The 27,262-nt window shown below is 41.5% G+C and overlaps 1 protein-coding gene across 6 annotated transcripts in view; it reads right to left on the bottom strand.

Moving 5' to 3' along the window:
• The window catches only part of ATP8A1 (ATPase phospholipid transporting 8A1), a 187,224-nt gene that overhangs the window by 110,641 nt on the left and 49,321 nt on the right, over window positions 1–27,262 (bottom strand). For 3 of the 6 annotated variants that reach the window (XM_090035855.1, XM_090035852.1, XM_090035857.1), the window contains 5 exons: window positions 17,177–17,250; window positions 14,631–14,700; window positions 10,350–10,477; window positions 2,459–2,570; window positions 1,175–1,340 (listed from right to left, as the gene is read on the bottom strand). In XM_090035855.1, the coding sequence (XP_089891981.1) occupies window positions 1,175–1,340; window positions 2,459–2,570; window positions 10,350–10,477; window positions 14,631–14,700; window positions 17,177–17,250 (550 nt within the window). The remainder of the gene's footprint in view (window positions 1–1,174; window positions 1,341–2,458; window positions 2,571–10,349; window positions 10,478–14,630; window positions 14,701–17,176; window positions 17,251–27,262) is intronic. The other 3 variants (XM_090035854.1, XM_090035853.1, XM_090035856.1) reach the window with 1 other exon arrangement.

Consider the following 27,262-nt stretch of genomic DNA (forward strand, 5'->3'; position numbering starts at 1 on the left):
GGCCAAGGGGCTCTGAGGGGCCTTTCATTTTAATCACAGATTTTGGGATTATTATCAGAGAACTTGCAATTTTTTTAAATCAGGGAAAACCAAGATCCCTGGTCCTAAGTAGGGACCTACCAAAACCAAAAGGATTTTGTGGATGTTGTGAAATCCAGCATTGCCCAATTGAGCGGCGCCTGTGAAATCTGACTCCCCCCACCACGTTATTGATAAGAAAACTTGGCAGTCCTCAGGGCATTGCAGCAGCCGGCTGTGCTGGGAAAGGGGAAAGAAGGGTCTGCCCACTCAAATGGCTGCTGGCAAGATGGCTGCCACCCCCACGCCTGACTGATGATTGGTGGTGAGGGCTGCTTGTCATGTGATCCCTGTCCTTCTCCACCAATCAGTGGCAAAGGGTGGGGTCCCATGACAGGCAGCCCTTCCAGTCAATCAATGGTGAACAGCAGGGCCATCAGGGCCCCTCAGCCAAATAGAAGCATTGGGGTGGGGGGGACTCCACCATGCTTCACTTGCAAAATGGCTGCATTCTGCCTGTGAAAAATCGTGAGGGCAGTTGCCTCAAATTCAGTAGGTCCCTAATCATAAGGGCTCCCTTAAGATATCTTTCTTCTCTCACCGCAACCTATAGGACAGTGCTCTGTTTTCTACCTGCTGAAGACTAAACAACTAAAGGCTGAGATATGGGTAAAATCTTTTGCTAGAAGTAGCTTAAAACCACAATTTTATATATTTGGATAATGGGAAAAAAAAAAAAAAAAAAGAGGGACAGGAAGAATTTATCACAAACAAAACTGGTCAGTGCCAGCTGCATGGAATGTGATACGAGTGTCTAGGAAATCTTCAGGAGTGGGTTGTCTCTGCAGAGAGGTTGTTGAGCTAGGGAAAGAGGTGACAGAAAGCACCAACATTGTTCCCTTATGAAGGTCAAAGATGGTAGAGAGAGAAATGCCAAACTTCTGTTCCTTAAGTTAATTCACCACTCAATGAACTTAGTAATAAGACAGTATAGTATGCTAGCTTCACTCTATGTACACACATATATACAATGTTGTAAAAATTCAATATTTAAATATACTTAACAGAAGAATGCTTAACAGATCTATTTGCCAAGTATGAAACTTATGTACCAATGGAACAACAAAATATTTAATACAATCTTTTTAATGCTTACAGTTTAGACTGATATACCAGTCTCTTTCAGCATGCCTTCGATTCCATACAGCTGAACCAATGGAACAGATCAAAGACATGGCAAGAAGGATACAGAACAAAATCAAAATCTGAATGTTTGTAATTCGTTCCACGTTGGATAGTTTAAGAGGTGGGCTTGTTGAATTCTGCAAAAAGGTAACAAAACAATGGATAATAAACATAGAAAGATACGCGGCTCTGTAATACTATATTATTGTACCTAATAAAATACCATTTTAACATACCTTTTCAGTAACTTTGTCCCAACCTCCTAATATAGATTGCATAAATGTCCGTTTCATTAAAAAGATTTAAAAAAAACCACCAAATTTTAAACTTGTACCAAAGTAATTCATACTTAATTCCAGAGAACAACCACAACAACTAGTAATAAAATTTAACATCAAGGGCTTTTTGCAGATGTTAAAAAACAAAAAATGGTGCTTTACTTTAAACTTTGTGCGCTCCTGTGTCAAGCTCAGAAGAGGACCCAGCTTGCCAAACATCTTTATAAATCGGGCACTTCAGTGGGGCTTTTTGGCACTTTGAGTCGATCAGCTATTAGCTAAAAGCACCAGAAAAGCCCCACTAAAGTGTCCAATTTATACAGGCACTGCAGAGCTGGGTCGAAGTAACTCACTGCTTCTTCTGGTAAGGCGTGGTTTTTTAAATTAATTAAATGTTAGTTTTTTTAACATCTGCAAGCAGCCAAAAAGCCCAAACTACAGAGAACCTTGTTAATAGAACAAAGATAGGATAATTTATTTCACCTGACTAAGCTGGGCAAATCAGAAAATGAATTAAATAAAAACAAAAAAGTCCTGATATTGGCGTTTTGACATTCTCCTGATGTACTTTTCACATGAATTAAATTGCACATCGTTTGTAAAAGAATGCTTTGTGCTCTGAGGAAAGCTCCGCAATGGGACAGTTTACAAAAAATAATCATGAAAATAATACAAAAGGTTGAATGGGCAAAGCAATAATGATTTAGGTTATTGAGAAATATTTTTTCCAATGCAAGTTACAGGAAAAAAAACATACCTACTACTGAAAAAGCTTACATGTACATAAGTGCCACAAAAGAAGTATATCCTGAACTTTTACTGACCTTAACAAGGCCTGCTCTGTCACAGGCAGACTGTATTTTATTATTCCAAGAGCCAGCACTTTTACTTAAAATATTTTAACCAAATAGTTTTTCTGTAAAAATAACGGTATCAACCTTAACAAAATAGAAAATTTACAAACCATCTATACAAACCTGCATAAGTTTTGTATCATGTCCAGTATATACAACTATTCCATGAACCCACTGTGTATTTCTTAACTGAGCTCCCCGTAGAAGAATTTGATCAGATCCCAGTGGAACAGTACTAAAAGGAAGCAATTTTACATTTTTTCAGTATAAAACAATTAATTCCCTAACAAAGAAAAAATGCAACTGGAAACTAGTAAGAACCAAAATGCACAAGTCAAATCCAAATTTCAAGTTTAACTAGTGATTTTAGGTGCCTGAAGGGGTCTGGTTCTCATTAGCCAGCTGCTCTGAAAACTCTGCCCCCTTTAAAATGTCTCCAACTGGTCACCCAATTCACAAAAAAATACTAGTCATACCTGTGCCGTAAGAGAAAAACAGAAGTAATAATTGATATTATACATTTTTCTTGTTAACTAAGTAATTTTATTATAGTATTTCAAGAAATATTTAATAGATTTCATAGACATCAGGGCTGGAAGGGACCTCAGAAGATCGAGTCCAGCCTCCCGCCCAAAGGGCAGGAAGTCAGCTGGGGTCATAGGATCCCAGCAAGATAAGCAGCCAATTTACTCTTGAAGGTGTTCAATGTAGGTGCTTGAACCACCTCCGCTGGCAGACTGTTTCAGACCTTGAGGGCTCGAACAGTTTGTAGTAGTTTATGAACATTTGACCTCGTCATCCCTTGGGGTGCTCTGGTGAACAAACGTTACCCCAGACCCTGGTGGTCACCCCTGATAAACTTATAGGTGGCCATCACATCACCCCTGAGCCTGTGCTCTTCCAGGCTAAAGAGCCCCATGGCTCTCAGCCTGTCATCGTAAGATCTGTTTTCCTGATCTCTGATCATGCGCATGGCTCTCCTCTGGACTCTCTCAAGCTTCTCCACAGCCTTTTTGAATTGTGGAGCCCAAAACTGGATGCAGTACTCCAGCTGCAGCCTCACCAAGGCCGAGTACAAGGGGAGAATGACGTCCTGGGATTTGCTTGAGAAGCATCTATGGATGCAAGCCAGCATTTTGGTCACTTTACTAGCCGCAGCATCGCATTGCAGGCTCATGTTCATCTTGTGGTCAATGATGACCCCCAAGTCTCTTTCTTCTGTAGTGCTAGCCAGCATAGCACTGCCAAGCCTGTAAGGATGCTGCAGGTTTTTCTTCCCAAGGTGGAGAACCTTGCATTTTTCAGTGTTAAACACCATCAGGTTCTCATCCGCCCATTTGCTGAGCCTGTCCAGGTCAGCCTGGATCACCTGCCTGTCGTTTGGTGTGGATGCTTCGCCCCAAAAGTTTGGTGTCATTGGCGAGCTTGGCCAGTCTGACTCCAATGTCCACATCATTAATGAAGATGTTGAACAATATGGGTCCAAGGACAGAGCCTTGGGGGACCCCACTGGTCACAGGACACCACGATGACCACAGAAGTCATATTTATTTGAAAGTTGATACTTTTACAAATTTAAGTTTCCAAATTAGTTCTTAATATCGCTCTAATAATTTTATTTGTACTATTATATCTTAGGCAATTTCACCAGCTGTACATCAGAAAACAAACATTTAAATACAAATGTGTTTGAAACCTATAATAAATTATTTTTATATCTGTATTTTTAGTGAAAAAGAAAAACACAAATTTATCTACATTATTCAAAGTGCATACATCAAATAAGCAAAATTCTTCGTAATGGAACAAGGGGTAAGAAGGTTAGAAATATACAGAGTTTTTGTTTGTCATGCCAATTTATATTTGAGATTTTAAATGACTGGTAGACAAAATGTATTTCAAAGTCCTAGCAAAATAGGTAAATTTGTTACCTGATGACTTTTCTGTGACTAATATCTTCCCTAATCTCTTAATCTATCTGCAATTATTATTTGTAGCTCAGAATTTACATTAAAGCTCTGAGATTCTACACCTTTAAGATAACTGCATACAAAAAGAAACTATGTACATTTCACTGTGGGTAGTCTCAGTTCCTTAGACTCTGACCAGAAACCTGTCTTAGCAGTACACAAAGAGTTTGCTCCAGCATTACCTATGGACAAGTGTGGACAGAAAATACAGAATCTCACATAAAGGTGCAGTGTGTTTAATCACATCCTGCTCCCTTCTTGGAGTAGTGGCTGCCAATGAGAAAACAGCACAAAAGCAGTCCAATGAGATTACACTAGGTCACAGGTTTACCAGTGTGGAAGCCAAGGTCAAGTCAAATTCAAGATAGCAAGCCAAAGATCAAGACAAGGTCAAGGTCAGGGCAAAAAGTTAATCCAGCCCAGGAAGCCCACGACACAATCAGGGGCATTCGGGAGGGTCCAGGCCAGAGGTTCAGAGCAGACTCATGTTTAGGAGTTCCAAGGAGGTCAGAGGCATAGCAGGGTGGTCTTTTGCCAATACAGTTTCCTGCTGTCTGGTTTGAACTTATATAGGACAATGTGGATGGGGCCTCTTCCTGAGGAATGACTCAGCCTGACTATTTTCAGCTGGGGCCTGGAACAAAATCTGCTCCAGCTGGACCGTGGCTCATTACAGAGAGGATACTTTGCTGGCAGTAATGAGAAACTCAGAAAGACATAGCAGTTCCTCACTACCTTTTTGGCCTAATGGCTTCAAGTATTTCTGGTCCAAACAAAAACAAAAACAAAAAAATGAGATACATATTTTAGGACGGTCAGGAACAGCATAAGAGCTGCATGCACTCCTGATTGGAGCAAAACATTTGGGGTGAATGTATATGTGCCTGTTACAACGGAGCTGACTAATTAGCTTTGAAGCAAAGCATCACTGTCTACATGTGTTCCTGTATTTGGGTGCAGTAAATTAATTGACTCCGCTGTAGGACAGTACTGTCTGGGACAAGTACTATCCTATGGCAGAACAGTTACATGTACTGAAACATGTAGACAGTGACCAGGGCTGGCTGGGGCACAAGAGTGCTACAATGCAGGGGCTGCCTGCCAGCTAGTCCTGCACTGTGGCGCTCTTATGTCCTAACCAGCACCTCTGTGGTACATTGACTGGCAGTCTGACCCCTGGGCTCCCTGTCACCTGGGGCTGCTCTTCCCCAGCTCAACACACTGTGGTCCCAGGCACCCATGTAAATGCTGGGCCTGGGAGCAATAAACTCCAGCACAAACTATACTGGAGTTTATTGCTACGTGTTAATTGTGCATATAGATGCACCCTCTGTCTAGTAAAAACAATCTGCAGTGGGGAGTGAAATGAGATGCAAAGGCTGCAGGTCAGGAATACAGTAACAGCTCTGTTATCTGGCATCCCCCAGGAATCCAGGATGCTGGATAATAAAATATGCCGGTTAATCAAGCAGCCCAGTCCACTGCTGCTCCTGCTGTGTCTGGGGCACCCCGCTGCCCCTCCCGTGGCAACACTGCCCCTCCCATGGGCCCTGTGGGACAGGGAGGTGGGCCCCACACAGCCTGTTATGCCCCCGGGCTGTGGGGGCTTGGCAGCACAGGCTGGTTTTCCCCAGGCCATGAGGGCTCGAAGAAACAGGAAGTGCTCACCGTGGGCACTTCCAGTTTCACTATCTTACATGCCAGTTAATTGGCATTTTACAAGTCGGCATGCTCAATTAACATAACTTTTACTGTATTTACCTGTTCCTGGGGGCGCTGACAATACTGAGTTCTGCTCTTAAACATGGTAGCATGTACCTCCAGGGACTGGAGGGCTACTTTCACAGGTTTCAGTGAATGGAAGGTCTCAGCAAATATTTGAGCTAAATAGCTCACCTCCTTCAAAGGGGAAGGTTTCAAAAGAACTCTGAAATTCTCTTTAGAGGCTAGATTCTCAGGAGGAAGATCTCTTCATCACAACAGCAGTGGTTACAGACTGGGTAACTATGTCTGCAGCATCTAGAGACATCTGTAATGCTGACTTTGTGATTTATCCTTCACAAACTAAGGGCAAGAAAGATAAATGTCAATCCAAAACTGAAGAATAGAAGATGAACATGCCTTTCAGATATAAAGGTCTATGTCTCTGTCCCTTGTTCTTAGGCACCCAGAGATGTCCACTTATTTATTGGTAGGGCTGAATCAAGTATGAACCCTAGAGTTTTCACTGGATCAAGAATGGCATCCCTAATATATAGTTCTATCTTGGACTGGTGAAGAATGCTCTACCAAAATTATGCAAGGAGAATTGGCAGAGCAGGAAGAAGGGGAAGAGGGTGCAAATAAAGTGACAATGGTAAATCTTGTGGCAATTTGTCATAAGTCCCCAAATTCTTCAATCTTCTTGACCAAGGGAAAGTATGAAGCAAGAATTCTAGGAAACGAAAACAGCTCCTTTGAGCTACCTGGTCTAGACAGTGGTACTGGAGAAACAGGCTGGCTCAGGGGACTATGAAGACATACATGTGAGGAGGAAGCAAATAAGTGGGAAGTTGATTCAGCAGCTGGCTTCTGTAATCTACAGATTGCTGAAGATTCCAAAGCAAGAGGGGACAGGAAAGGAAGCAGAGACCTCTGAAACTACTTTGGTTGGGGACAGTGCCGAAATGCCTGCTATTGCACCTAACAACAGGATCTTCCAGGAGAGCGAGAACCAGCAGGCAGCACGGGTATGAAAATAGGGTCGAAATCATAACCGGTACCAGACTCAGAATCTGAAGGGTAGAAAGGTAGTGACATAAGGTTCTTCAATGAAAAGGTCATGAGAACCAAGCATGGTGCCAAGATTTGTGCCAGATAAACAAACAAGCTGCTGAGACACTATCAGAGGTATTGGTTTCAAGTGGGGAATAAGGCTTATCAGTACTGATGCTGATGCAGACCTCAGCTGAGGACAACACCATGACAAGGGTTCTTATACAACTCAAGAGGCAGAGACCTCCATGTTAGAAATAGAGTACTTGTGCTTCTCAACACTTCAGCCATTCTAACTGGTGTAGAACCAGTTTGATTTCCAGAAGCTGACAGTGACAAAGCTTTGAGTTCACTACTTCATGAATCAGCACATCTCTCTTAGTAGGATGCGAGCATTTGTAGCTGGGAGCTGGAGGGCTGAACATAAGTGCACAGGTCTCCATCAGTACTTAACATGTTAGGAGGACTCTTAGCTTGAGGGTCCAGTGCTTTGGTCTCTACAAATTGTAGCCACGTGTTTTTTTTTGTAGAACATGAAACTTCAAAATTGTGAGTCATAAGTTTTTTTACTCAATAACCCTGCCAGATATCTTCATCAGCATTAGATGCTTTCAAAACCCAGGTCAGAACTCAGTCTAAGCAATCCTTTGAAAAGAACATTCTCCTTCCAAGCTGGTGATTTTTTCCTGTTTCTGGAGTTGAAGCAGGACTCCATGGCTCTAGTACTGTTGGCAGCTATAAGGACTGCTCAAGAAGCTTTGAAGTCTCTTCTTACTCTGACCTGTGTCTTCCTGCCTATGGGATTATTTCAGAAGAAATGACCCTCCTGAGCACGTACTATAGGCAGTTATGCCACTGACAATGGAAACCTCTTGGGTTTTAGGATCCAGAGTGTCCGGTCTTTCTGATGAATGAATTTCTCTTTGTTAAGTGTATCTCAACATAATGCCTTCTTCAAAGCAGGAATGTAGGGAGCTAGTAATAATTTAGTTTTAGACAGATTTTTTTTCCTCCTCCTGTTTTTCTGGGAAAAAAGATTAATGAGCCTTCTCTAGATGTGCAGGTAAAGGCAGGACGAGATCTAACACACAATCCACCGAATTGTGCCTTCTGACATGCCACGCACGCATAGCAGGTGTGACTATGGGATTGCAAATCAGATTCCATCACACCTTACTGCTGGTAAAGGGGAGCCCAATCCCAGGCTCCCCCGACCTAGCAAGAAAAATTCCTGTAGCTGGGAGCCTCCTCGGCTGATGGGACTTCCAGTCGTGAGGGCACCCAATGCATCCCTGCAACTGGGAGATTGTAGCAGCTGCATTCTCCCAGCTGCAGGGCACAGGCTATAAATGCACGTTAAAGATGGATAGAAACCAGCTATGAAGTTTTTATACATTTTCCAGCAATAAATTTATAGCTATTTGGACCATTTTAAGGCTTTATAGTGAATCTGAATGTGTAGCCAGTCTAAATTAATTGTGCAATCAATTGCATAATAGATGTAATCTGTAAAGAGGGCCTTGGTGTCTACCATGTTTTTTTTGCCTCAGTGTCTACCACTTTTCACTATGTAGGCGTGCTCACGCTTCAGAGTTACCCTTGTTGGGAAGGCCAAGAACTCATGAAAGCTAAGGAAGATTTGGGTGCTTTGTGGTCTTCTTTTTTTGGTGTAGAGCCACAAAATAGAGCTCCACCTTCTGTGGAGAAGATACATGATAGAGTAAGCAAACATACTATGACTAGGTATGGGGGAAATAAACAGAAAGAACCATTAAGGGACCAAGATTCCCTTAAAACTTATGGTCTCCAAGGCAGGGAAGAAAAAAAAAAGGAGCAAGAAATATTTTGATTGCTGTTGCCTAAAATCAGCTTGAAAAGCTAGAACTGCATTGAATAAAGTAAGAACACTGAAATGCAACTCTATTTGTAATGTCAGAAGAGCAAAATATGACAGGAAAGCAGAAAGGAGCCTGGCCAAGTACTGGCCAAGTTTGACCTTCCTTCACTATCTGCAGCAGGAAAAGGAGATTAGCCCAAATTTATTAGATTGAGAATGAGGTCAGGATCTACAAATAGCTACTTACCTGTAATTCTTGTTCTCTGAAGGTAGATATTATATTAGAGCCACACTTTTGAGACTAGCTTCCTGCACGTAAACCACATTCCAAAACCTCCAAACCTGAATTTCTGAGATGATGAACTGCTTTTCCAGCAGGTGTGCTCCTACAGCCTCTAGAGGCACAAAAGCCAATAGTGCTCTAAACATTCTTTTTTAACGAAATTTAATAATTGTAATGAAATTAAGAACAAAGGTACATTTTTTCCACGGATAGGGAGAGTTTGGATGTGTGGATCTATTATAATTATTACCTTCAGAGAAGAATTACAGGTAAATGTTTTTCTCTTCTTTACAACAAGCGCAGTAGAATTATAATAGATCCACATTCTTGCAACTGAAAACTTCAGGAAATGCACCTGTAAGAAATCAGTAAATAAAGATGGACTATAAACAAATACTTGTTACAACTTGTTATGGCATCAAAGGGAAAAAAACAAACTTTCTAAAGAAACACATTGTAGTACTAAACACAAACTTGAAAAAGATTGTGTATAGGGTAATACAATACCTCTCAAACCCAGTACTAAAGAAATGGAAACAAAGTAAGTTCTGGTAAATGTAAAATTAAAATCTTTTGGATCCAACAACTGATTTTCTAGAACTGATGGATCATATTTAGTTTTACAAAACACCCTTGATATTTTAAAAACTCCTATGAAGTAACTCTGAAAATCTATATGTTGAAAATCCCCCTTGAGGTCATTTCTGTTTACAGAAATATGATCTCAGGAAAATGAGATATAAGACTGGCAGTCATAAATAGATCATTCAAATTCAATTTGACTTAACATATCAATGTCAAATTTAAGAGAGAATTTGGATGTACAGAGTAAGGTGCATGGTGTATTCTAGACAGAAACTAAGAGTCCTCTTTGTAGGGCAAAGACTGGCTACATAAAGAGCTGAGAGAAATTCATAGGATATGTGACAAATTACATTTCCAAAAAGATCTTTGGAATTTATAACTAGCACTTCCATGTATTTTTATAATTATTAGTACATGAAAGTCATTTTCCATACAAGACAGAGTTCTTGGCATCAAACTAAAACAATATAGAAGCTTAGCTCTAAAAGAAACCATATTAGCTGAGTGAGTTATTCATACCACAGATCAAGAAATTAACAATGGATTTTAAAATGCATTGAGATGGTTCTTCTTAGTTTTACATACCCATGCCCATCTAGTCTGATATTTCCAACAAAATCATAGAGATGGCGATTTGGGCTTTCACATTCAATTCTGCCTGAAAGTTGCATCAAGCTGTCAATGTCCTTTATATCTGATGTCAATGGCAAACCCTGTAAACACAGTTTATTGTAACATTATATTATAAACTACTTTATTATAAATGCAAACGTTAATTTGTATATAATAAGTTAGACTCTGCTTGGTATGATGCACAAAAGCAATTCTCTTTAGCTTTTTGTACAGAGGTCCAGCACAGCAAGCTCAGGCACAGGTACTGGCTAGCACTAGCAGTGCAAATAGACTCCTGAAAAAGATCTGGGAAAGGACAGGGTCAACAACTGAAATCTTCGACCATACCAGACCATGGAAGTGGTCCAGTCTTATTGAGTATTTATGCTGCATTCTTTTAAAAGCTAATAGATATACAGGACATTTTTCTTTGAGCCTCAAAAGAAATTCTGTTGCAGATAGGTTCTCACAAGAAAGCAGCCCTTTTTCATCCTGTTCCTCTCATTAAAAAAAGCAAGACATGACTTGGCAGTCACAATTTGGCCCTCAACATGATATAAATAAGACTGTTTAAGAATAACCACTGTCCCACCAGTTATTAGAATGTATTTACATTATATTTATGCAATATTGAGTGATGCCTTTATATGCAGAAAGCTTTACTGCTGTTGTTTCCCCATCAGAATCCAAGAAGTGAACCTCAAAACTTTTCCCAACAAATCTTCTCCTTTACCTCTTCTCTTCAGAGATGTTGATAATTTCCCTTTTCACCCAAGCTTACAAATCTCAATATCACATTATATAAATCCCTCCATCTTTCCACATTTTCATACTGGTAAAAATTCCTATCCTTTCTTCTTCTACAATATAACTGTTAACTGCCAATCTCTTTATGACCCTATAATTAAAAGTCCTTGGGTTTGCGCTCTCATGTGGACAACTGTACACGTCCCAAATTAATTCTTGCATTCACCTTCAGGGCTCAGCACTGTCCCTTTTGCATCCTTTTTTTAAATGCCTGTAATGCTTACATCACAAATGTCTTGATAGTCTAATGCTACGTTTTATCTTTATGCTTTTTCTGTATTATATGTGTTTTATTTAAATTCTGCAAATGAAAATTTGAGAAGTTACAGGGCAGCGTAGGGTGGGCAGCAGCAGTGAGGAGACTCCAGCGCTCCCTGCAGAGCCAGGTTGCGCTGGGCAGTGCTGGTCCCTGCTGCGCAACCTGGCTGCGCAGGGAGCAGAGATCTGGGTCAGCACAGGGTAGGTAGCAGCAGCAAGGAGATCCCAGCATGGATCTCTGCTCCTTGTGGAGTCAGGTCATGCAGCAGTGCAGTGCAGGGAGCAGATCCGCGCCAGGGTCTCCTTAACACCGCTGCTGCCAATTCTGTGTACCCCCACATTGCCAAAGAGACCCCCAGTGCAGATCTCTGCTCCCTGCAGAGCCAAGTTACACGGTAGGGACCAGCAGGCTTGCTTGCCACTGTGGTCTGCTTCCCTGCCCCACAACCCAGTGTGAGAGGGATCAGAGATCCGCACAAGGGTCTCCTCATCTGCACAGAGGGCAAAGACCCTCCCCTGTACAAGCTACCCACTGGCCTTGTCCTGTTCCCCGCTGGGGCCCTAAACCCCTGGCCCCACGCCCTGCCCAGCTGGGCAGTAGGGCTGTGTGAATCTTCCAGCCCGTTCAAAACAGATTCAGAGAAGATTTGGTCAAAACAAAATAGGACAGGGATCCAAAATACCGAAACGAATCATTGTCCTCTGAAACAGCTGAATCCGGAACTAAATTCGAACAGTTGTTTAGCACAGCTCTACTACATAGTAGTATTACAGTTTCAGCACATGTTCACAAATGATTCAATTATCACACTTCAATGTACTATACTGCTTAACTCCTTCCTAAGCTGTATGGCAAAAATTGTTGATGGGAGGCTCCTAAACTCCACCTGAATCTCTAGAGCAGTGGTCTCCAAAGTGGGATGTGCACCCCCCAGGGGGTGCACCAGACGATCCATTGGGGTGTGGAAAGAAAATAGTAATTTTTTTTTGTTAAAGAAAAAGGTTTTTTGTACCATTATATAATTTATAAATAAATATACATATTTTGGGGTGCATGCTCAAAAATTTTTACTGATAGGGGTGTGCAATCAAAAAAGTTTGGAGACCACTCCTCTAGAGGGCTCTCCTAATAGACCAAAAAAAAAAAGTTATACCATACCTAACTTGCATTAATGGGATTTACCTTCAGCTCAAGAGTCATGTCAAGCTTGATGGTGGTGCTGACAGGCTCTTCCAAAACACTTTAGTACAGAGATTCTCAACTCTTGTAGACTCAAGTCATCCCACAAAAGAGCCATTATTAAGTTGTAAAGAGCTCAAAGATGACAACAAAAAACACCTATGAGTAATTTTACAATCTTTGTACTCTCCTTTGCCTGAAGAAGGGTTCATGTGCACGAAAGCTTGCAAATAAAGGGGTTTTTATTTTGCAAATATCTAATTGATCTAATAAAAGATATCACCTCTCCAAGAGTTCCAATTCCAACAGGTAAGAATGGTTTTTGACACATGGCTCCTTATTTGAAATCTCTGGGTTTATTTTGTGAACCATGTGATGATAGCTGCATGCATAACAGCACTAATATTGTGTGGCAGCCTTAAGAGTAGTTTAGAAGTCATTGGTCTAATGGTTAAAGCGCTGCCCCACAAAATGAAAGCTGCTGCTTTTAAGACTTCCTCTCTGAGGGGTTTTTAACCCACAACTTTCACTTCCCAAAAGTGCCCTAGTCACCAGACTATGGGTTAGGCTAAGAGGCACTCTCCACTGCTCTTAATGAAACTGGGTCATTAGAGAAGACAGCAAAAGAGTCACAGGTCCAGAAAACAAGAAAAAAACAGCCTGCCTCTGTAGCCTGAGGACAGCACTCACAGGGGTGGAGTCCCAAGTTCCAGTCCCGCTACCATGATTATTTCTGGTTTTAAAATAATTATCAAATACAAAATGCATAAACAATCCTGGTAGCAAGGGCTGAAGTAGTGCTGTAAGCACTAGGTTACAAAGCAAGGCCCCATCTTTGATCTTCTAGTGATATGACCCTTGCAGTCTTGCCTGCTCAGTTACCCAGGTTCAACAAGGAGGGTGGAGAGTCCTTACATAGCTTATTCTACAGCATGGTGTTAGGACACACTCTGGGTAAATGGGAGATGTGCCTTCACATTCTCAGGCTGCAGAGGGCAGCCTGACAGTAGACACTGTGAACTGCATATGAATGAAGCCAGCCAATGGACAGTTTGAATCAGATGACTAAGGTCTCGAGAAGGACAGAAGTTCAGGTGTGTCTTAGTGTTTTTGCTTTTGCTTGCTCTAAGCATCTAAACCTGAATCATTCCTTGGCATCTCCAAAGTTTTTCTACCCAAGGTGCCTTGCTTGGCCAAACTGACTCATTCCTGAGGAAGGAACCTAATACTCAGGCACTGGACTGCTTACGGGTAGGACCTCATGCAACCTAATGCAAGGTTTTCAATTCTATGACCTATACCCCTCCCCAACTCCCCCAGCACCACCCTGAATCCTGCCTGAAGTCATTTCTGAAAATGGAACTTAGACTCCTAAATAATTCTGGTTCTTCAGTAAGCTTTATCTGAGAACTCATCAGTTCCCAGAGTGAAAATTTTACTTCAAACTGGTCCTCAAAAATTCACCTTTTTGTCAAGTGCATTAACATTACATGTCTTAACAAACAACAATATATTATTACACTGAAATGACTGCATTCAGAGAAAAAGCCAATGAAGTATTAAAACAGTATTCTTTTTACATGGTATACCACACAACAAGACATGTACACCTTGTTTGGGATGGCAGAATGAAGGGAAAAATAAATTCCAGACACATGGCTGAATGCAGCCTTCATGGGCTAGGAACAAATTCTACTCTTCAGTGTCACTCATATTCTCTCTCTCTCGGCAAGGTTCTTAGCTTAAGCTTTAACACCGTCATTTGCAGCAGAGTTTGCAAGGACAGAGTGAGTGATGCTGGGCAGCATCCTTCATGTGGCTGGGAAGGAAAAGGAGCACAGCTGCTAGTAGCTATTCCAGTGCCCCCACACCTCTATTCTGAAGTGGAAATTGGCTTTCCTACTTAAAACACACCTCCCAGTACTGAATGGCTAATTTTTTAGGGCACAGGGGAAACTGCAAGTAAATATGGTACATGCAATTAGCATACAGACAACATACATTCTTACCTGTCGAATTTTTAGATTTGTTTCACCATCTAGATTTGATGTTTCTATGTAGCACATGGCTTGTGGTTCACTTTAAAGAAAAAAAACAAACCATGTGTTATCAGAACACAATGATAAATATAATCATGTGCATGTGCAAGGGCTTCCTGACATCTTAACTTCATACAAGGATAAATTTTTTGCAAATTATTAAAAGTCATTTACATTTTCAGAAAATGTCTATTACAGATTATCAAAATAATTTAAAAGAAATACACTTAGAGTCATCTTAAAACACACTGATCCTTTTTCAAATTTCACATGTGCTTACAAATAAATCTTTAACAGCTGATTAGAACATTCCAGGCATTTCAAGTTTCATAGCAGGTAGGGTCGGAAGGGACCAGAGCAGAACATCAAGTCCGACCTCCTGCCATGGGCAGGAAAGAATGCTGGGATCAAATGACCCCAGCAAGGTGACTGTCTTTTGAAGACCCCCAAGGTAGGAGTGAGCACCACTTCCCTTGGAAGTTGGTTCCAGATCCTAGCCGCCCTGACTCAAGTAGCGCCTCCTGATACCTAGCCTGAACCAACTCTTGATCAACTTGTGGCCATTACTCCTAGTTACTCCAGGTAGTGCTTGGGGAACAGGGCCTCTCCCATTCCCTGCTGGTCACCACTGGTAGTTTATAGATAGTCACCAGGTTCCCCCTCAGCCTTCTCTTGTGGAGGCTGAACAGGTTCAGGTCCTGTACCCTCTCCTCGTAGGGCCTGCCCTACTGCCCCCGACCATGCGAGTGGCCCTCCTTTGGACCTTCTAGAGTTTAACTGCAAAAGTTATAATAGTGCACATATTATGAAGAAATATGCTAGTGTGTACTATTACAGTTCCTAAAGATACCTTAACTCTCTTTATCTAAAACTGGTTCACAAGAAAGATGTTTATATTTACGCAGGACACATTACATCTGAAGTGATGCATGAATGTATACTATACCACCATGCTGTTTTCTCAATTTATCACATTTTCTCAATGTACCGCAACGGTTTTTGTATCATACCTATTATCTAGCAATGGGAAAATGTGTCTATACATCTATCTATCTATCTACAAGATACCTGTAGATATCTATCTATATAATTATAATGTATATTACACCCCCCAAACATTACATATACACACACATATAATGTTTCATGCTTTGTAAAGCATTTAGGTCCAAGATGGAAAAAAAACCAAAACATTCTCAGGTCCCTTTTTCAGACAGGGAAACAGAGGCACAGACTGGTCAAGGAACTTGTCTATGGCCAAAAAGCAAGTGAGAAACAGACCTAGAAATGATGGTGTGACATATATTAAACATTCTAGTCAGCTGTTATTTCCTATATGTGAGCACAAAGTATCAATGTTTAGTTCTACATGGAAGTTTAAATTTTGTTTTTGTAAAGATCAGGAAAGTAAATAAAGTAAGTATTTACAACACCATTTTCCTTTTTAAAAAGAGATATGAACGTCAATGTTATTAATAAATACAGAAAATTTAGAATGTTCTCAAGAAATTTAATTAATCTAGCAGTGATTATCCGTAGTCAATATTGTTAGCTTTCCACTGCAGCAAATGTTTTTAACTTTAGCAGGGCTGTTTATTTTTACATGTTTTCATAGTATTCTAGCATTAAAATGAAATGCTTCACTTTCATTTTAAGACTTCTTGGCTCACTTTTCTAAGAACGTAAATGACTGACTTGTAGTTAGTCTGTGCATAGCTGATTCAATCAATACTTGTGTTTAAGATTATTCATTAATTTTACAGTTGTATACAAACAACTTCTGAAGCACTTTCAAAGAAGATTCCAGTAGCAAAGACATTACAAAGAGAGACATGCTAAATTACAACTATTTTAGCAGATTTAAATACACAGATTACAGTTAGATTGAAGGCAGGCTTTTTCATTTGTTAGGGAAAAACAAAACAAGGTGCAGTCACAGTACAGACGATAGCATAAAGCTGACATATATCAAAGTATCATGCACTATACACAATTATAGAGCTATTTTTTTTTTAAAATCACATGCAGTAGAGAGTGTGCAACATCCAACTTTGTGCAGAGGGTCCTCTACAAGTCCTAAAATGTACCAAATGTTTTTATGAGTATTATACAACTTGTTGAACAACAAGGAGTTGTTTATGGTACAAATATGTATAAACCTCTCAACTTGTTTGAAGTACAACATACAGAGTTATACTATTGTTTCACAGTGACAGTTTATTTTATGAAAAATTTGCTTGATAATTTCATAAGCACAGCACAGAATATAAAGGGAAGGGTAAAATTGTCAATGTTTGGAAGTGCAACAGTACAATTACATATTTTAATAACCCATATTTATATCTTTATCAGCTAAACCTTTTCTACTTCATAAGATTCACTTCTACAACATTTGTGTTTTTAATTTGGAGGTAAGAAACACAGCTTTGCTGGTAGCAACTGAACTCTATTTTCAGGTTTGGTGTATAAGGACCCACATACACATTTCCTGTGCAACTACTGTAGTTTATTCTAACCTTGATGAAAGACTGATGAGATCAGCTGGGAGATGTTCCCCATTGGTCACTTTCACTATTTCCCCTACTGCCACCTACATATCCCAGTTTAAAAATGTGATTAGAACAAAAAAAATGAGTAACAGGGGAAAAAAACAAATGGACAGAAAGACAGAGACAAAAGTTTGAAATTATTATACCAAACAATACATGTTAATAAAAATGTCTGATGACAAATTTTTCAAAATCTATCTTAATCAGGTCAGAGAACACAGTAAAATATCTGCTTGATTGCTCAATCTGCATAAACTTGCTTTTCTTTTACAATCATTGATTTTAAGTATCATAAAAATCTGATAAATTTACAGGCATCTTATCAAAAAAATAAAATAAAAGCAGGCAGCTTATTACTCAAGTACTTAATTGTATAACCCCCTCCCCCCGTCCCCATTCCTCAAAACAGAGTACTCAGCAGTTCCATCAGTACTTAACTTTCCTAAAACGCTAGAATGAACAAAACTTTCATATGGAGATAAACCGGATAATTGCCTTTTTTTAAAATTACCATCCATTCTCAAGTTAAAATGAGTATTGAATTTAGATTTGACAATACTAGGAATCAAAATATATTTTGTACCAAATTCACAAAAAAAGGACTCAATGCTGCAGCACAGACCACTGGAGCATCTAACTTTACATGTTTTGCCAAAGCAAATAATTCCACAACCATAAGCTAAAGGTTCCTAGGCTCTCTATCCAATGTGCAAAAAGAAAGATGCCTAAGGGAGAGGTCCAAAAAAGCAGGAGGCTGCAAGAGAGCCACTGAAGCAAGCCAAAAGGAAAACTTTCCTCTTTCTGGCAACTAAATGCCTTACTCCAAGCGGCAGGTAGACAGTTCCCTCCATCTGTGATTCAAAGCTGTGAAATGCCCACTGGTGTTAGACCCTTTCTTTTTTGTCAAAAAATGGTAAGAGCTCAGACCTCTCATTCAAAATACAGCAGGATTTTCCCAATTCAATCCCAACACTTCCATCTCTGAGAATAGTGTCCTACTGAGGCAAATTAAGCCCAAAGAGATATATTGGGATATTCATTCTCTCCTGCTGAAACCTCCAATTTTCATAAAATGCTCAGATTCGCAAGATTAACAGCATTACTCTTTAGCCCTGCAGTTAGGACACTAACTCTGAGGGGGAAGAATCTGACTTTAGTCTCTGGACCAGTCATTGCTTAAAATAAAATACATAAAACAAACATTTGTTGGAGCAGAGACTGGAATCTAGGGCTGCTCAGATGCAAAAAAAACCCAGTGCTTTACTTTAAACTCAACGTGCTCTGGTGTCGAGCCCAGCACATGCCTAGAAGAGGCATGGCATTAATTTGACCAGGATCACGCAACATCTGTATGTGCCAGGCACTTTAGCAGGGCTCTTTTTGATGCTTTTATCTAATACATGATTACAGTGTTAACTAAAAGTGCCAAAAAGCCCCGCTGAAGCATCTAACCTATATAGAGGTTGCAGAACCAAGTCAAAGTAATGTGCTGTTTCTTCCGGTAAAGCATGGGTTGCCCCCCCGTCAGCAGCCTAAATGTCCTACATGTATTCTTTAAGGTGTCACCACGGCCGGCCCACAGAATAGATCCAGCCTGCAGAGGCAATCCATCTAGTCTGACAGGTTATCACTGGACTACCACAAATTGGGGTGTGTGGCCAGCAGCACACATGGGCTGCCACACAATCTGGGGCCCTCTGGCAACAGTGAACATGGCATTTGGCAGTAGGCAGACAGCCAAGGGCTGCGAAGCACACCCCTCAGTTGCCTTGTGGCCAAATGGCCTATCATTGTTTTTACATCTTTACCACAGAACAACGTGGTCTGCAGCCACTTGTCCCACTGCTGCCATGCTTGCTGCTGCTGCTGTGGTACCCGCTTCTGTCCTGTAATCTACACTGTATCCAGCCTGTGAGGTCCAGATCTGGCCTGGAGCCTCAAGGGAATTTGACACTCCTGCCTTCAGGTAATAGTCCCAAACTCCACAAAATGTTCTCACATTTGGCATAGGGACAAATGAACACCGGAAGTGGGGGTGTTGTTCCAGATTGTACAGAAGCTATTATGGTGTAAGAGTAACAGGTCCAGGAGCTTGTATCAATAACTGTTGCAACTTAACCCTGTTATAAACCCATGCCAAAAGCAAGAACTATTTGGGGATTCAGAGTGTCCTATGCAGAGATGTATGTTCCAAGTATAGTTCATCTAACCTTGTTTGATTTCCTCCAAAAGCTGTAATTATTTTGTATCCCTTTTATCACTACATGGATCATGTTCTAGAGAGTAGAGGTGGCCAACCTGCAGCACAGGCATCACAAGCAGCCTCTACGTGACATGTGGTAAACCAGCGAGGGGACAGGCAGCACAGCAGCAGGTAAGGCACAAGGGTAGAAAGCAGGGCAGCAGATCAGGCAAGGAAAGGGGATTGAATGGCTCTCAAGTAAAGTGCAGAACTAATTTATGGCACACCTGCCAAAAAGGTTTGCCCTCATTGTTCTGGAGCAAGGTTATCCAATTTCTGAGTGACTGGCGGGCACAGGTCCTCGAGCCACACACACATGGGCCAATTCCCCTGCCTGGGATGCATGCCATGCTGTACTACAAACATTCCCCCTGCCATCACCACATGGCAGGCAACACCCCCTCCCCTCACACCTTACACGCTGAATGACATGGGGCTCCTGGAATGCAGTGCCTCCCCCACCCCCCACTGCTTGTACCATACTGGCACTCCAGTACAATGCCATGCAGCGTTCCCAGGTCCCTTTGAACAGCATGGCTGTGGGCTCCCACAGCTCTGCAAGCCATCCCACCCTACCTCAATACACAGGGGTGAGAAACAGAAGCCACAGGAAGGAAAGGAAGCATGGAGACTCTACCAGTAGCAGTAGATGGAGGTGGAGGGAACAGTGCAAGGACTAGAAGCCTGGGGGCTACAGGTTAATTCTTTAGGGGCCAGATGAGGTTTGTGGATCACCAGCTGGACAACCCTGTTCTAGAGGCTCTGCAGGCCTCCCAGGGAATAGATGGTACAGAAGAGATTGCAGGAGGGAGTGAATCGAAGATAGTTAGGAAGCACCTGACAGGTAAAGGATGCTTTTGGATTTTCCCACACCTTGAAGGGATATCCTGCTGCCCAGCTGCCAGAGTCAGTGGGAAAGCTGGCCTTTGAAAATATTGATAGCAGTCTCTCAAGGAGTGTACTGTGGTCAGGAAAGAGGGCAAGACATTGTTTTTCTTTCTCTGTACTGACTCTAAGGTCAACTTTTTTTGGTACAACTCTTTTCTTGTATGTAACAACTCATTTTGCAATTTTTTGTGTTACTGACTGCCTGTAGTAAAGTGTGATCTCAAAACAACTGATAATCCAAGCAGACCTATTCTCTGGAGGGAGAGAACCTGAATCTTGTACAAACCCAGAGTATTCCCCTTTAACTGACCAAGATTCCTCTACTGTACTACTAAAAGATCAGATATATTACCTTACATCAAGACAACATTGTACAGAGACAAATAAATCTATATTTAATGGCACCATCTTTGAATAATTAATAAAGTAATTGGAATTTGAATTTATTTCACTAGAAGACAGGGCTTTTTGTGATATTTTTTATTGTACTAACTGTACATTTGGGAAGAAGTTTTGAACAAGCTTTCACACAAAGCTGCCTTCTTCAGGTCTTTTCATATTTAACTGTCATTTTAAGGCACTTTCCCCTACTTCCAAGCTCTTACAGAGCCAGGTAACTCCCTATAAGTCAAGTGCAAACTTATTTGGCCCACAGATGCAAATGTTGCATCTCTCTTGCTGATCAACAAAAATGTATTAAAAAAATTGTTGAACCTTGCCACTGTAACATGGAATTCTGGAATGTGAATAACCACTTTTAGTTTCTCTTCTCAGATACAAAGATGAAGCAGAAGTGCTTCTCTGTTGTTATCCTCCCATAGCTCTTGCCCAATTGGTACACGTGTAATCTTTTAACCCGATGGGACTAAGCCACTCTTTTGCAAGTCTGTTCCACGTTTGGTAATTCAGTCTCAAAAAGAGGTAAGGTCTTTTACTATACGCGGGAGAGAACTGCCTAACGCAATCAAGAACTCTATGATACATTTTGTAGAAAAAATCTGAAATGTCTTGCTAGAGAGCCAAATACAATAGCAACCTCAAGTGCAGCCTGGCCCCTAGACCCATGCTGACAGACATTCCTTTTTTATTTTAAGTGATCCTATACCTAAATTTTGAGATTCTGGATACTGTATCCGATATACATCACCCACTTCAAAGTAACAAATTTTTTTTAATATTCCCAATTATCTGTCCATGACACATGGAAGAAAGAACAGGAGTAATATATAACCATATCAGTCCATATAATGAGACAGCTGTAACCAACTACTTCGCAGCACTGTTGCCCCATTCTTTTACATCAAATGGAACAATGATACAGGAGAGAATTAAACACATGTATGAGGATGGAGGAAAAGCATAGATTTAGGGGCATTACACAGCTCAGTGGTCCCTGCTGTTGCAAAATATTTATCTTTGATCCTCTGCATGGAGAAAGTCAGAAGAGTTTGCTATTTTCTTTCTGCTCTTTTGAGTTCTAGCATGTTCTAACATGATAAATTCCACCACCAGTGAATTTATCAGAAGATATTTTGTCCCTTTTCTTTCATTTGCCATTACTGCTAAAGGAAATAAAAAAAAAGACCAGACTACTTCTCTGTACTACCCTCCTGTGTCATCATTCAAGGAATGGGAAATTAACTTGGAAAGGGCTGATTTGGAAAGCCTAAATTGTAACTGGTAGTTGATAAGCACTTGGATGGTTTGGCTGAGCTCATTTGTACTTCTTGAGGAGGGTTATCTGAAAGAAATAATTTAAGAAAAGGGAGCACAGGTCAGCAAGGGAAGGTCCTAAGATGTAAAAATGGACAGTTTTTGTTTTTTTATCCCCCAGAGAGGGAGGCTTGGCATGGGATTCTTGCAAGAGAAGTTAAAAAAGGAGTTATTCCTGTATGGTAAAAGATGAACCCCCTCAACACACCAAAAAAAAAAGGGGCAGGGTGCAAGGGAAGCAGCCCTGTCAAGTTGGATGCTAAAAGAAAGAGAGAACAGGGAAGTTCAAATTCAGTCAAGGGCACACTGGAAACGCTGGTTCAGCAGCAGTCAAGCAGCCAAATAAAACGTTAGGAACTATCAAGATGTGAAGTGCAACCACCACAGAAAACAGCGATTTCCTCCTTTATAAATCTATGGTGCATCTACACCTTGAATGGTGTCTGCAGTTTTGTTCCTCAAACCTCAAATTGGATATAGAAAAAAAAACTAAACAAGAAAAGGTGAAGGCCCACAAGAATTAAGGGTATGGAGGGGCCTCTCCATGTGAGAGGAGACTAAAAAGGCCAGGATTTTTCAGATTAGAAGAGAGACACTTCGGGGTAGATATAAAAGAGGTTCAACAAAACATTAAATGATACAGAAAAAGTAATTAGAGATTTTTTTTTTATTTAAAAGTCTTGCAATACTTGAAATAGGGATTGAATCCATTCTTGGAGGAAGGGTTCTTTAGTAGTTATTAAAAAAGTGGCAGGAATGCAGCCTATCAAAACTCTGAATGCCAAAAGCTATAATGGGAGAGGAACAAGGAGTGCAAAATTCTGGATGAGCCTCGCTTACCCTACCACCGAGCATCCACTTCGTCATTTTGTGATGCAGGATACCAAGCTTGATGGTAGAGGTGCACTGATATGCTGATCTATATTGTATTGGCACCGATAAGAGGAAAATTGACATTAATTGGTATTCAGCTTTTTTTGGCTAACACGGCCGATAATGTTGCTGATAAATGTCACATGAATGTGAGCAGTTGCAGCATGCATGTGGCTAGCCCAGCAGCGGGGAGAGCAGCATCCGGTTGCTAAGTTGGGGGGGGAGTGGGGGGAAAGAGGGGTATGGGACCAAGCTGTGAGTAATTTGTCCAAAGGAGTGTGGGGCAGTTCCTGCTGTTTTGTGTACCCCTGGGAAGGCTGTAGTGCCATAAATTAGTTTTACACCTTTAAGAGCCATTCAATCCCCTTTCCTTGCCTGATCTGCTGCCCTGCTTTCTACCTTCTGCCTTTCCTGTGCTGCCTGTGCCCTCACTGGTCTACCACACGCCACAGAGAGGCTGCCTGTGCTTCAGGATGGCCACCTCTACCCTAGAACATTTCTTCCTGCCTGGGCAAGTGTGAAATTCTCCCAAGTAATTGCCAATCACTCTGGACCATGCTTGTTATTGTGAGGTTAATATTCTTCCTTACAGGGGGTTAATGCCTCAAGTATTATGGGTACCCATTCCAATAATTAGTTGGTCCTCTGTATTGGTACTCTTTCTACCAGGAGTCTGACAATAGGTCTTGTCCTTGTGGGCAAGGGCATTGACCCTTAAGTTGTGACACTCTTCCCTGTTCATTAGTTATGCATGCCATGGATCATTTGGCAAGTTAGCCATTAACTTGGGCAGAGTACTTGCATTATCTGACCTGTCTATACTTTGATTCAGCTGTGTTGCAAATTACAAAACAGAATATATCCAGAATAACACGATAGGGGGCATGTACCCCCCAGATCTGTGCATGGGCTGAAGGCGGGATGCCTCTGTGTGCTCAGGGCTAGGCTCTTCCCCGGAGGGGGCTGTGCTCATGGTTGCAGTGGCAGTGCTGGGAAGGGGCTACAGCCACCCCAGAATTTGCCATAGTCCCCCCGAGCTCTCCCTCCCAGCACTGCTCCTGCCTACCCCAAGTGCAGCCATGGCCCAAACCCCTCACTTGGAAGAGCCTGGCAACAGCCCTGAGCACACAGTAACAGCCTGCTTTTGACCCTCATGCAGATCTGGAGGGCATATGCCTCCTGTGCCTCCCCTGGGGGTGTGTGTGCAGCAATGGGAGCTGCCTCCCATGCCCCACAGATAAGTCACTAGGGGCTTGGTCCAGCCCTGGGAGAAAAGCCCCAGTTCATGGGGATCCCAATCTGAACTTGCTCCCTGCTCTACACCCTTAGCCCTCCATCCTGGACTGGTCTGTTCCCCTGTAAGCTGCCTAGCAAGGTCACAACCCTGGGGGCAGGAGAGGGATTGGCTTGGTGCAAGTACCACCCCCTGGGCAGTAGAGTTCAGGGGGTGGAATGTTTGTCCACACAGAACAGGAAGACTGAGGAGAGGACACACTGCATCCTAGGATGATGGAGGACTGAAACTTGGGTAGCCTATTTCTGGGAAGTGGCCACGTTTGTGGAACACGAGTTGGGTAACATGTAAATAAGTCTACCCTGGAGTGGCATAACTTTAAGACACCATTTTCTATGATTCTATGACACTTAAAGGGTGCTTAAAGTTAACTTACACATCTTAAATTCTGGAAAATCCAGGGGTTAAGAGTTCCCTGAGCCACCTCAAATTAATATATAACAAGGGCCTAGCAAGTTCTTTAAAAAAAAAAAACTTATGACAATGAAGATACCATAGCTGCTCTAGGTAAGAGTATTCAGTGCTTGGTCATCTGTCTATTTAGAAATATCTTCCTGATATTCCAACTAAATTTCCCTTCTTGTAATTTAGGACTGACCCTTTAGTCAGTGCACAGTTGATTGTAGCCCTTTTGCTAAGAATGCATTATGCGTTTGAAGACTTTTCAAACTAAATTCCCCTTGTAATTTAAGTCTGACCTTCTAGTCTCGTACACGGTGCATAGTTGATTGTAGCCCTTTTCCTAAGAATGCATTATGCGTTTGAAGACTTGCCAAACCCTTCTCAGTCTCTTTTTCACAAAATAAATAATACCCATTCTTCAAAAAGAGACTGAGAGGGGTTTGAAAAGTCTTCAAACGCATAATGCATTCTTAGCAAAAGGGCTACAATCAACTATGCACCGTGTACAAGACTAGAAGGTCAGACTTAAATTACAAGGGGAATTTAGTTTGAATATTAGGAAGATATTTCTAAATAGGCAGATGATCAAGCACTGAATACTCTTACCTAGAGCAGCTATAGTATCTTCATTGTCATAAGTTTTTAAAGAACCTGTTAGAATCTCTCTCTCTCTCACTCCCTTTCTAATATTTTATGTATACAACTGAATCAACATCATGATGTTCACGTCTATATACAATGGAGAGTATGTGCACCATATTTACTCAAATCTAAGATGTCCCTGGATTTCAGAATACTCCCCCAATAATTAGATTCCGTATGTAGAAAAATTATAACAAATTATAATTTTTAACTAACAGCATGATGTTGATTCAGTTACATAACTAAAATAATGGAAATTCTGATATCAACATTACCTAAAGACAGAATTTGAAGGCAAGATTCCATTGTGTTGGGTCAAACACAGGGAGATGTGTCCAGACAAAGCAACAGAAACAAACCAACTGAAAAAACTACCATGAGAAATACCATCCAGCATCAACAATAAAATAAACTGATAAGTGATGCCAACTGTTATTGTCAAACAATGCACATAAAGACAAGACTTGACAAAAATCATCTCACATGAGCACTGGGATGAAATTCCTTGCCACAAATTCCTCACATAGCTGTGTGCATCTTCATTACAAACCCTTACAGTAACACATACCAAATCAAAATGTAGACTGATATACCAGTATGTAATTAGTGACTGCATATCTGTGAGTGTTGACCGGGGGAAGATGAGAATTCCAGCAGCCAGCAAGAGAACAGAGATTTTGGGGCCTAGGCCTCTCCTCCCAGGCATGAGTAGGTCTTTGTCTTACCAGTGCTTGATCTGAATGTTAGCTAAACTCTTGTTCAGCTTTGCAATAAAGCAATTATCTTGACAAAAGATAGGTGTGGGCTCTCTTTAGTCTCAGAGAGCATCTGACAAAGCAAGCCCACTGTGTTCCTATTTGGATATGAACTTCAGAGTATAGTACTGGTTCCACCCCTGCTGCCCCTCCACTAATAGTGCACTATTTCAAAGCACTATAACCTCCAGGTCCTTTCTGCATTACTGTAGGCTAGACACTCATTACCCAAATTGTATTTATATACTTGTTCTTTCCATCCTAAGCGCAGTAGTTTATACTTGCATTTTCTGGATTTCATCTCATTAACTTTGGACAATTTTTGAGATGAGGTGATTTGAATCATGATCCTACCCCCTAAAGCGTCTGCTTCATCACCAAGCTTAGTGTGATCTGCAAATTTACTACATGTATAGTCAGTTTCATTCTCCAAGTCATTAACAAATATATTAAACTGTACTGGACTTGGACAAGAGCCTAAGGGAACCCCACGTGATACCCCTTCCCAGTTGGGCTTCAAACAATTGATGACTAACCTCTTAGCATGATGACCCAACCTACCCACCTTACAACAGTTAAATCCATACTCCATTTCCTTAGCTTACTAATGAGAATGTCATTGGAGACTGTAAAACCTTGCTAAAGGCAAGGTATATTTCATCTCTCCCCATTCACAAAATTCATCACCTTGGGATAGGAAACGAGAAGGAAGGAAATCCAAATGGTTAAGGATGACTTGCTCTTGACAAGTCCATGTTAGGTATTCTTGTTTCCTTTATCCTATAGATCAGGGGTGCTCAACCACCTGACTTTACACCAAATCCAGCCTGCGTCATCTGGCTGACAGGGCTCCCCCTGGGTCTACAAATTTGGTGGTGGGAGAGTGGTGGCACCGTTCCCTGGCTGCCAAATTTTCAGACCCATAGGGATCCCTGGGCCCTTAGCACCAGATCAGGCACCTGATCCCAACGTGCAGGGCCAAATGGGGACAGTGCTGGGCCTCTGGGGCCTAATCCTGGCATGTGGGAGCCAGGAAAGGTCAGCATCAGACCCAATCCTGACATGTGGATCTCCATCTGGCTTACAGACTGGCCCCAAGCCATTCATCTGGTCTGCAGGGCCAAAAGGTTAAGCACCAGCTCTAGGTCAGCTGTGATCAACCTACAGCTGTAGCCCAGATCCAGCTCATGGATCCATGTCATCCAGCCCACAGGGCTAATCACAGGTCCAGAAATTTAGCAGCA

Source organism: Crocodylus siamensis, chromosome 2 (genome assembly GCF_052110815.1).
Source record: "Crocodylus siamensis isolate JL-2025a chromosome 2, ASM5211081v1, whole genome shotgun sequence".
Classification (NCBI taxonomy): Eukaryota; Metazoa; Chordata; order Crocodylia; family Crocodylidae; genus Crocodylus; species Crocodylus siamensis.